This window comes from Patella vulgata, chromosome 9, assembly GCF_932274485.2.
Source record: "Patella vulgata chromosome 9, xgPatVulg1.2, whole genome shotgun sequence".
Taxonomy (NCBI): domain Eukaryota; kingdom Metazoa; phylum Mollusca; class Gastropoda; family Patellidae; genus Patella; species Patella vulgata.
In genome coordinates this window covers 9,907,720-9,920,304 of record NC_065887.2, presented here as the reverse complement: position 1 = coordinate 9,920,304, position 12,585 = coordinate 9,907,720, and the positions used below count along the sequence as shown (strand labels likewise).

Here is a 12,585-nt window from a genome sequence, read left to right as displayed (position 1 = left end):
TTTATGATCGAATTTAAAATTTGTATCATCTTGTAGGATAATTTATAGGAAAAAAATGGCTGTACATTAAAATATGTTGTATAGGCCTACTTTATTTTAGTTCTATGGTTTTAATACTTTTGTTTGAAATATTTTGTAGATATATTTAATTATGTTTTTGTGTAAAAGGGAAATATTAGCCATCTGTTCATTCCATGATACAAAGTTAAGAACAATTTCTGTATAGAAATTGAGTTTTCTCTTCAGTTATACATTCTAAAACAGTAGACACACTAGTCGAATCATTCAGTCAAATTAATGGGCCCAAAATTCGATATATTTGCCTAGTGTGTCTGCTTCACCGAAACATTCGCGCGATTGTAGAATTCATTAGCCAATCACCACTGATATCGAGAAGTCACATGATTGTTTGAAGACATGGTGGCTGCCTTGTTTAATCACGTGATGTGAAAGGTGATGCAGTCGATTGCTGAATTGGGCGAATGATTCGCCTAGTGTGTTCACTCATTCGCTCGAATGAATTCGGCTACAATTCGGTACCGAACGATTCAGTTAGTATCTCCACGGCTTCAAGTTATAACTTGTATAAATGTCTTGGCTCGGATCTGTACTCAAACAGAATGCTGTAAATAGTATTTTCCAGAAACAGGTGTCAAGATAAAATCTTAATCGACCCTTTAGCATTACACCCAAAACCACCCTATTTAGGGCTCCTTAGACCGCACCGTCACTTGCACAGTTGTGGCGCATGCAAAATGGGTCTATAATATGTAAAGCTATTCACATATCTCAAGCAGTTTGAGGAAGTCTAAGTAACAGCAGTTTCAGTCTGATTAGAGATGTACCGGTAGTAATATATCACTTTTGACTAATTTCCTTCAAGGATCTGGAGTTGTCCATATTTACATGACACAGTGCTAGAGGGTTAACAGTGACATTCTGTACCCAGTGTCGATTCCCCGGGTGTAAGTGACAAGGAGTAGGGTCTCCTGTCCAACCTTGTGGGTTTTTCTCAGGGTCCTCCAGTTTCCTCCAACTGCTAAAGACCCCTACATGCAAGCAAATTATTGAAATAAAGTTGAACCATGTTAGTCCCAAAGTGACCTAGTTTGTGTCGAGTGGACGTTAAACCCCATTTCTCTCTCTCTCTCTGTACCCAGTACTAAAGTGCTAACAGTGATATTCTGTTTACAAATCAAAAGATAGTCTGTATATATATATAGTGCTAGTAAATATATGTTTAAAGCAGAGATTTTTTTTTTATCTATTTATTTAAAATTTGCTTGATTAAGATGAGAGAACTGTTGTCGATATGTCACTAGACATAAATTCAAGTAACTTGTATGCAATATGACTGAGCTTTTTTTGTTGTATTTATTTATTTGTTTATGATTAATTTAATGTCAGGAATTCTTATTTATTTAAATAGATTCAGGAATCAGTATTGTCTTGTACATTTATTAGGGTAGATTTTTGTTCAGGCATAAATTATAATACCTCTTTTTAAATTGATATAAGAGATAAGAGTGGCTATGATGACCTGGTTATCCCGAATATCAGTGACTAGTTTCGTTCGTATTGAACTCTTCAGACTGATTTTTAAATTCAAGTTGTTTTGATCTGATATCTGATAGATCTGCCTACAAATCTGTTTCTACACGCCTTATTATTCATCGGTAATTAATTAGTACTTGGTTAACATTATAAGTTGCCATGCATAATAGATTTTTTGTTTCTGTCATTTTAAGAGATTTATTATTTAATGAATGCTTCATCGGAACTAATAAATATTAATGTTTTTAAAATATCTATGTTTTAATTAGGCAGAGATAAGTTGAAGGCTGTTTGCTTATGCTTGCCATTTTGAATCATTTGGAAATTTTTAATCAAAAAAACGTGCAAAATTAAATTTTTTATATTTTAAAATTATTAAATGGATATAAAAATAAATAATATGAATTATAAAATGTATTAAAACAATTCTTATGATATTTTGTCCGGTCATATTTCAAATCTTTGTTCAGTGATATATGGTATCAATTATACTATATAAAACAATATATGGTAGCATACAGTACCGGTATCAAATATTTCATTTTTTAAAAAAAGATATTTTTTACTCATCAGTAAATGGAGTTACATCCAAACAAAAAAAGGTACCATATATGAATTTTGATAGTCAAAATATTTTAAATTTATGTTGGTGTTGTGCTATGTGCATCCAATAAAAAGGTGTTAATTTTTTGTTGGGGTTGTGCATCCAATAAAAAGGTGTTTTTATTCTTGGTAATTTCAAGTAAGTGATCTAATGAATATAGAATCATGTTTCCGTCGTACTATTTTATGTAGATCTATATTATTTCCGAATGTGTGTGAATGAGTATATAATATGAGATGTTTGGTGGATGCAATAAAAATGTAGGAAAAATTATATAATGTGTCTCGTTTTCATTCTCATGATTCCAACCTTTTAAATGGAGTTGTCTACCTTTAGTGGCTATCGTCCATATATTTTCGTTTCGGTTGATAAAACGGTTCTTGACTTTTAATTAACCAGTAAACAATATGGCTGATAAATTGGGCGTCCTTAGAGATCTTCAGTTACATCTTCAAAATGCAAGATTTCCCACCGATAAACTGTCAACATTATCTATCCAGGGCGATCAAAAGGTGGTTTACATATTATTTTACTAACTTATCAATTTCGGTATATTTCCTATTCAAGATTTAATGACGTCTGATTGCTGGAATAAATCCGATCGAACACATGACATTACTTTACTTTAGGCCTACTAAACTTATGAAATGTGCAAGGTTTAGAATAGGCCTGAATTCTCATAGCTTATTGAAATAGCTCAAGCGTGTTGCTTTCATAACCAGGATTCAGTTCATTGAGAGATTAGTTAAATCTGCCAAATCCTTTGTGATATCTCCAAATTTGCATGCATAGATCAACATTTTGGAAACTAATAAGATCACCAGGGTGTACAGTTTTATGTTATAACTGAGACTATAAAAAGATATATTTAAAAACCTCAGTTGAGTTGGTATCATTCATTATTGATGGGGGGGGTTGGATGGCCGAATGGTTAGCACGCGCGCGCTGTATCATACAGTCTGTCATTGAGTCAACTGGCGGGGTTTCGATTCCCCGGTTGTACGTGACAACCTCGTGGGTTTTCTCTGGGTCCTCCAGTTTCCTCCCACAGCTAAAGACCCCTACGCGCAAGCGAATTATGGAAATAAAATTGAGTGGACATTGAACCCCATTTCTCTCTCTAACTCTTCATTAGCCCAGTTGATGCAGAAAAGTAGGATGTTAAACCCCATTTCATTTTATTTCTTTACATCTCATAAGTGAAACATTCCAGTTAAACCCCATTTCCCTCCCTCCCTCCCTCATTATTGATGGGTGCCAAGCTCGCTCAGTGAGTAAGATGCTGACTCGCTAACCTGGAGGTCCTGGGTTCGACCCCAGTGTTGGCCGAGAAAGATCCTCAGGATTTTCTGGAGTAGTTCCCCTTGTCAGTGGTGCAGGACACAAGGCCTGGCAACTAACCGTGTCTTGTCTAGTCGTTCGAATAGTACGAGGTCCTATGGACACGTTGACTTGACTATAGGAATTCTAAATATTAGTAGGTTGTAGTGTCATAGACTAGGCAAAATGTACTTATAGTATAGGACACTGCAAGGCATATATACACCCGTCTTCATTAGCCAAGATGGAGCAGAAAAGTCATTAACCCATTTATTTCATTATTGATAATTGATAGTGTTCTCTGCTTTGATTTATATATGTTTTATTATTACGCAGCTAAGTGATAAAGATTTAAAGGTAGGATATTAGACTGGTCCATCATTCTGTGTATAGTGTATCGTAGTAGTGATATGTCTTATTTCTGACACAAATATATCTTTTAACATGTAGTTGCACATATTAGTACATGTCTAATAAAGTACGTATGGGGCTTGATTTGTTTGCATCCGGTGCAGAACGGAGGGCCGGGCAAGGACAGTGTCCAGTCGGAAAAATCGAGCAGGCAGTACCCTATAGCACACTGTATGATGCATGCTCCTCTTCATTAGCCGGAGGGTTGGATGGCCGAATGGTTAGCACGTGCGCACTGTCTTTGAGTCAACTGGCGTGGTTTCGATTCCCCGGTTGTACATGGGTTTTCTCTAGGTCTTCCGGTTTCCTCCCACTGCTAAAGACCCCTACGCGCAAGCGAATTATTGAAATAATATTGAATCATATGTTAGTCCCGAAATGACCCAGTTTGTGTTGAGTGGACATTGAACCCCATTTCTCTCTCTAACTCTTCATTAGCCCAGTCGATGCAGAAAAGTAGGATGTTAAACCCCATTTCATTTTATTTCTTTACATCTCATGATAAAGTGAAACATTCCAGTCAATTTAGTTTTTATAGAAACTAAAATATTACTAACTTAAAGAAGTTTTTTATTAGCAAATGGCATAACTCCTGTAATATGTTGCTGTGTGTACAAAGTTTCCTAAAGCCCAAAACAAAACTTAGGTGGACAGAGTCCATTTTAATATCCTTCTCCAACTGCCTGATCTCATCATGGGCTTTTTCTGGGTCGTCCAAATTCCTCCTGGGCACTGGAAACAAACCCTATGTGTAATCAAATTGTTTCAATGGCATTTAGTAATTGAACTGGAATATACAGGTGACAATTCTATATGGAATACAATTACTGCTTGTTATGATAATCACTAGAGAATCCTAGTCGAAACGTCGCTCAGTAATAAGCAGTAATTATATTCCATAGAATTCTGACCTATATGCTGCAATCCAATTATTGAAAAGAATTATTAGTCTAGTAATGACCTAATTTGTGTGGAGTGGACGTTAAACCCCTTTTATGTCCCTCCCTGTAACTGATTAACTCCATGTGAAACCTGCATTGCTTCTTAACTTTAAAACTTTTTACATTTCTACTCTATAAAGAAATATTTATATTAAAATTAAAGTAAATTATTCTTCCAAATCTGATATAAAATGATTTGTTTTTATTACAACTTGGTTAATGTATCTCAGCATATTTTAGAAACTGACATGTCATAATATCACAATTTTATACTTAGATATGTCATAATATCACAATATTGTATTTAGATATATAAATCACTTAAATTAACATTAAAGGCGGTAGAAGAAGTAAGTGGTTGTACTAAAGGAGGTATCTTGGAATCTAAATCAATAAATGGGGGTGCTGAGTTAGATTTGACAGTTCATTTTGGGGGAGCATCCCCCCTCCCCCTTATGCTACTGCTTTCCTTGGTAGTTATTTATGACAAATTTCTCAAATACTGTATATTTGTTTTTCCAGTTAGTTCAAGAGTTTTTATGTGAATCTGTAAAAATTGATAATGGACCTGATGCTCAGACTAGTCAACTTTATATAGGTACTGTTGTGTAACTAGAAATTTACTTCTAAAATCAAATGAAATGTGGTTGAATGCCCGTCCTACTCCTACTGGGGTAATAATATATGTACATGCATACCCCATACAGTGTGTGCTATGAGGGGAATTTTGTCCAGACAACAGCGCTACAGCCTAGTCTTATTTCGATTTCAACTGCCAAGATTCTAAAAGGGCTCTAGTTGTCTAATGCATGTGCTTTATATTTTACGGTCTGTCATTGAGTTTAGTGGCATGGTTTCGAACCCACACTTGTTTGTGACAAGGAGTAGGGTTGCTTGTTCAGCCTCGTGATTTTTCTCTGAGCACTCCAGTTTCCTTATTGAAATAAAATTGTATCATATGTTAATTAGTTCCTAAACAAATAATCCCAAGAAGTTCCTAAACAACCTAATTTGTGAGTGGATGTTAAACCCCATCTCTCTTTCAATCTCTCTCTCTCTCTCTCTCTGAAAGGGATAAAGTGTTTCTTCTCATATTTGAACAGTTTATACTAATGGCATCATTTTTTTGTCTTGTAGCCTGTTTCTGGGGACTGAGAGATATTGTTCAGAAGCTGCTAGATATGGGAGTGAGTAAGTATAAATTGTATTTGATTATCAGTTTTAACCCTTTAGCTGCTGGTCAGTGGTCACTATGGTCATCAGCTTACTATGCCCATTTATATTGTAGGCTATTCTTATAATAAAATGGGGAGTTGGATGGCCGAATGGTTAGCATGTGCGCGCTGTATCTTAAGGTCTATCATTGAGTCAACTGGTGTGGTTTCGATTCCCTGGTTGTACGTGACAAGGAGTAGGGTCGCCTGTCAAGCCTTGTGGGTTTTCTCCGGGTCCTCGGGTTTCCTCCCACTGCTAAAGACCCCTGCATGCAAGTGAATTATTGAAATTAAACAAAAATTGAACTATGCGTTAGTCCCGAAATGACCTCCCTCTCTCTCTCTCTCTCTCTCTCTCTCTCTCTCTCTCTCTCTTATAATAAAATAACTTGGTCCCAGGTAAAGTTTATGTATTGTTTTCCATGGCCAGTTGACAGTACCCCAAGTAATGAAAAGCTTACAACATACTTGCTAATTTTTACTAGCAATATGGTGTATCATTTTTAAATTTCAATTTATAATATTTTCAAACCAGTAAATAAATTCAGAAATGTAAACTTTAGTGAATCATTGTTTTTCATTTTTACATTTTTAATTTTCTTTTATTTACAAGATTGTAATAAACCGAATCCAGGTTCTATGTGGACACCACTTCATGCAGCTACATTTCAAGAAAATGGTCCTGTAAGTACCAAGCTTCTTAATTTTTTTTATTTCAGGCCAGAAATAAATAAAATTGACAAGTAACATTTACAATCATGTGCAATCGGATTAAAACACACATCCTATTTCGTTTCATTTTTATAGTTCAAAATTTCATTTTACTTGTCTTTACTACACTAAGATCTGGAAGAGTTGTTATCATTGACGTGTATTGAATGGTGTGAGGACATAGCCAATGAAACGGTCTGTTACGGCGAGCTCTTATGACCTCTGACGCGATCTATCGTTACAACCGGTCAGATCTTCATGTAGTGTAGGCCATCGAAAGTATAAAAAAACGAAACGAAATATAAATCTGTTTTTTAATCAGATTGAATCATGTGAAAAGGGAGACAACTCTTGTAGATACTAAGGAATAGTATTACTGTTAAAAACTGACTAGGCTTAAAGATTCTATAGGTCATTTTCTTGTAGGCCCTGTAATATTGTTAAAAATGGCCAAATAGGCCTACTGGTACAAGAGCTGATCAGTTTTATTTATGCGTACCACCTGTGGAGGTTGTGAAAAATTGTAAATTACAAACAATCCACAGAGGAGTAAGAAGGTCTTTTATAGTGGTCTGATTCCCAATATGGGTAAAACAATGGCAGGACGGAGAATGTAGTACTTATTGAATTTTGTCCTATATATCTTAAACACAGGATTTTGTTTTTGACTAACGTGCAGGACCCCGACTATACAACTATATTAATTGGTAGTTAGATATACATCTTATTATGTGGGATTCGACAGATCCATCGATCTACATGCTAATATATTTGTACCCTTCATATTGCAAACTATGGGATAAACGTGTTGAAAAGATTATGCTTTATTAAACTAATAAAAGTTCTAACAAAAGGTTGACTGTTAAGGTCATTTCTACTGCTTCTATTCCCCTGGGCCCTTATTCACGAAAACTTAAACTAAACTTCATTGGATATATGCAAATTGATTTTACTGGTCAGCCAATCGAATTGCAGTATTTCTTAAAATTTCGATTTTAACTTAGTTTAAGTTTTCGTGAATAAGGGCCCTGTAGAGAAAGAGACCATAATAAGAATTTGCATTAGAAATAAATGCCAAGCAGTACGTTGGCCTAATAATTAGAAATTAGATATAATTTTATGAAGAGTTATGATTATTTTGATCTGAAAGCTATAATGTATATATTTATACTAGGGGTTTTGTTCTAGATAGTAATGATGTTATTAGAGAACCATGCCAGGCCTGATATACCTGATGCTGAAGGAAGGTAATTTTATTTACAATAATCACATTCCCTAGAAATTAATCAATAATATAATAAGTTCAGCAGTTACTTGGGCAACAAGATAATAAAATTTCTTTTAAATTCCAATTAACTTTTGTTCTAGTAATTATGCATAAAGTAGCTGGTCTAGGCAATGGCCGTCTAAATACCATTAAAGGCCCCGTACAAGGCAGTGCACTTGGGCCTCTATCTATACAACCACTTACAGGAATAAATGGTTGATAAAATTAAACCTATAATTTATTGTACTAGTACATCCAACAAAATCAGTGTTTAAAATATGTATAGATTAGTATAATATAGTATATATTGACAGAAAAGTATTGTATTTGTACATCCAATAAAATTAGTGTTTAACATTAAAAACATGTATAGTTTAATTACTATAGTATATATTGACAGAATGTCACAATGTACATAGATTAGCATGGGACCCCTATGCTCATGGTACCCGATGTGTCCATTCGTTAAGACAAACTGTCCAGTACCTGTACGTGTAGAGATTTGACTCCATCTAGATTAACATATTTCATCAAGGGGAGGTTATGAACGACTGATTTCGATTATGATCATGAACGACTGAGATAGTGTGCTTAAATAGCGGCCTTTTTCTTGAGTCTGAGGGCAAAATTGAAATAATACCTCTGTTAATACTTTGGGAATATTTAAAAAAATGTCCCTGTCAAGTTTCATCTCGGCCTGTTTGCAAACAGCCGAAAAATAACTCTTTAAATGAACTATTCACAAAAAAGGAAGAGAAATGTGAACTTGAGTGGCACTTAAACATGCATTATGCAAGAGCTAAATCTTCCTATTGCAGATCTTTCTTTAGGCCTGAAATGTTATATAAATTATTAATTAGACATTTATTAACAAAACAGGACCATAATCAACTATCGATGGCATTGGATACGCAATATTTTAACTAGATTAGAATGGTTCGCCATTTAAAAATTTAATTTAAAAATGGGACAGCAAGGCTAAGTCTCGAATATACCAGTGCTCTGGTTACCACAAGGTACACATCTTGTCAAAACTACAGTGATTGGTTCAGAATGAAGTAATTTAAATCAAATTTTCAATATTTTCATTTTACATGATCTATTTTCGAACTATTATAGCAAGAATGGCTAGCTCTGTATCTAAATCTTACATAATGTGTCTTTAACTATTATAGCGAGAACGACCAGCTCTTTATCTAAATCTTACATAATTAAGAGACTGTGTGGTGTCCTGTCTCATAGGGTAAAAACTTTATTATGATAGTCAGAGACTGTGATTGAATCAGTAGATTTGTCAAATTATTTCTGTTCTATTTTCCGTCCTATGCAAGGGGAATTATGGAATAAAAATCCAGATCAGTTCCATAATGACCTGGTTTGTGTTGAGTGGACATTGATTCACAGTCTTCTCCGAGATGAAATTATTTCTATTATTTCAGAACACCAAAAGATTTTGCCTCTGTATCAGATATAATATGGCCACATTTTGCCATGTTGGGTTTAAAACGAACTTCAAGAGTTGATTTATTAGAGAAAAAAGTTATTAAAAGGGTGAGTACTGGTATATTGATGAATTTATATACGTATCCTAACATGTGATTCAATTTTATTTCATTAATTCGGTTGTAAGTGTCTTTAGCATTGGGAGGAAACCAGAGTACAAGGAGAAAACTAAATCAGGCGATCCTACTTCGTGTCACGTACATGGTGGGAAGCGAAACCACACCTCATGACTGAATGACAGACGCAGGTTTTAGAACAATTTACAACTCAACCCCATCTAGGGAATTATGCGCTTGGACTCATGTCTAGTCCAACGACTTCAAGCTGGTAGAGAAATGATTTCCTTTTACAATCAAGTACATGTATGGCAAAAATTTCACTCTTCTGTAGGTTCAACATGTTGAATCATTTAGTCCTTTCTAATCTGGTTTTAAAGACATTCTATTTAAAAACTAGGTGTACAATGTATGTTGGTTAAGCACCTAGAAATAATACTGTCTGTTATAATGTACAGGCTATAATAGTAGTTTTTATTTTCTTTTAAGTTCAAGAGAGCTTACAGGGAGATTTTTTATTTAAAAATGATATGAAATGTGGTTTAACATCCTACTGTCAGTAACGACTGGGCTAATGATTGGATTTAGTCTTGGATTTTGTGTATATAAAGCCAATAAAATCTTTAAATGTTTATTTTAGACATCATCAGGAGATCAAAGATATAAAGATCCAGCAAATGGTATTAAAATGGTAAGTACATATCTCTTTTTTTAACCTTTAATAGATAAGTGACTTAAGTGAGTTTAAATGATTTCCACAAGAAGACAATCTGTTTAAAACACAGATCCTATTTCCTTTCGTTTTTTATAGTTCAAAATCTTGGTTTTACCTGTCTTTACTACACTAGGATCTGGAAGAGTTGTGATATAACTTACGTTCTGGTTGATGTGAGGGATTAGCCAATGAAATAGTCTGTTGCAGAGACTTCTTGCTGTGCGATGCACGGAACAGAGGGTATTCAGCTAAAAACATCAACACTGACTTCATAGGTCAAAAGGGGGATTGGATGGCTGAATGGTTAGCATGTGCACGCTGTATCATAAAGTCTGTCATTGAGTCAACTGGTGGGGTTTCGATTCCCTGGTTGTACGTGACAAGGAGTAGGGTCGCCTGTCCAACCTCGTGGGTTTTCTCTGGGTCCTCCAGTTTCCTCCCACTGCTGAAGACCCCTACGCGCAAGCGAATTATGGAAATAAAAATGAACCATATGTTAGTCCCGAAATGACCTAGTTTGTGTCAAGTGGACGTTAAACCCCCTTTCTCTTTATTGAATTTTAAGCTAGCCTCGATCATCATTACTCAAGTCAGTACAATAAAAAATCAATATCTCATCCATTATCCATTTTTATGTTTAATTATTTTTCAATAAATGTATTCCAATCCACTATATATCGCAGGCTAGCGATGGCATCGATGATCGAGAGTTGATTATTGTCTGGATAAGTTAAATAATGTCTAATTAATAATGTAGATAATATTTTAGGCCTAAAGAACAACCTGTAACAGGCAGATTTAGTTCTTGCATAATGTATGTTTAAATGATACAAGAGATCATTACTCTAATGTTTAGTATGTATAAAATGTGGTTAGCAATTATACAGTAGTTATAAATGATGTTTAAACATCAATTCAATTTGTTTGTAGGCCTCATACAGTCGACCTGATTCTGGATATGCTATAAACAGTGATCCTTTTGTAGCTGCTGCTGCTACTGGTGATGTTTTAGCTGATGTTAATGATACGGATAAAAATAAAAATCAACCTAGAATGAATATATGGAAATAGTTTAATAAAAAGTCTATTAGGTTTATGTATAAGAAAAAATAATAGTTAGCAGCAACCTTCAAACAAGGACTTGTAACACTGATGCCTACAGACCTAGCTACTTACAGCCAGCTCACAATATTTCAGTTACCATTATGTATGAGTTAAAAACTCTCTCATATTATATATATGTCTAAAATATGTGAGCTGTGACACCCAAATGGGTCAAAATAGGCTAAAAACATCTTCTTTTTCAGAGCTTGCCTTATTTATTAAATCTAAACTTTTACCTTTCATGTTATCTTATTTAAAATGATATTTTTTAGCCTATTTTTATATTTTTGTTTATATCAAACAATAATGACATGTGAAGATAACAAAACAGCATGAACACCTTTGTGATGATGAATTATCCCTTCACATATTTACTTCATTGTTTTATCATCTTTATTAGCCCATTTCATTTCATATAATCATTAACAGTGATACGGCAGGGCGGGAGGGAGGGGGTATCGGTGATGTTTTATACTTTAAACTGTAGATCACATGTTTCGTCCCAGGCTTGTAAACAGGGTGGGAGGGAGGGGGGTATGAGTGATGTTTTATACTTTACACTGTAGATCACTTGTTTCGTCCCAGGCTTGTAAACGTCTGTTATCTAAACTTGAAATAAAGATATACCATGTGTTAGTCTTGAAATAAAGGTTAAATCCCCATTTTTCACTCTCAATATTTAAATGCGTGTTAAAAACCATTTCTCCCTCTCTCAATATGACTATTTGTATTTTAAATGGGTGTTAAATCCCACTTCTCTCTCTCTCTTAATACGACTTTGTTAATGTTGAATTGATGTTAAACCCCGATTTGTCTCTCTCAATATAACTTTGTTAATGTTGAATGGACGTTAAACCCAGAGTTGTCTGCCCCCATTTCTCTTTCCCAATATGACTTTGTTAATGTTGAATGGACGTTAAACCCTGAGTTGTCTGCCCCCATTTCTCTTTCCCAATATGACTTTGTTAATGTTGAATGGATGTTAAACCTTGAGTTGTCTCTCAATATGACTTTGTTAATGAAGAATGTTGAATGGCCGTTACACCCCAATATTCTCTCTTTATCCCATTAACATTGTACAGTATTACTATATATTATTGTTACAATCTGGTGACCAACATTTTAATGTAAAAATTATATTTTAAACTCTTTTTTTGTAAATGTTTTTTTCATGGAAGAATGCAT

The 12,585-nt window shown here is 34.5% G+C and overlaps 1 protein-coding gene across 2 annotated transcripts; it reads left to right on the top strand.

Moving 5' to 3' along the window:
• The first annotated feature begins 2,543 nt into the window (after positions 1 to 2,543).
• Positions 2,544 to 11,897, top strand: LOC126807657 (osteoclast-stimulating factor 1). 2 transcript variants are annotated; one of them, XM_050532403.2, is made up of 9 exons: positions 2,558 to 2,670; positions 3,815 to 3,835; positions 5,353 to 5,428; positions 5,968 to 6,021; positions 6,658 to 6,728; positions 7,944 to 8,002; positions 9,462 to 9,573; positions 10,222 to 10,272; positions 11,227 to 11,897. In XM_050532403.2, exons 1-9 carry the CDS (start codon positions 2,566 to 2,568, stop codon positions 11,365 to 11,367), a joined length of 690 nt encoding a protein of 229 aa, XP_050388360.1. In that variant the 5' UTR covers positions 2,558 to 2,565; the 3' UTR covers positions 11,368 to 11,897. The 2 variants fall into 2 exon arrangements, with proteins under 2 accessions (XP_050388361.1, XP_050388360.1); XM_050532404.2 differs by lacking the exon at positions 3,815 to 3,835 and having other exon boundaries at positions 2,544 to 2,670.
• The last annotated feature ends 688 nt before the right edge of the window (positions 11,898 to 12,585 follow it).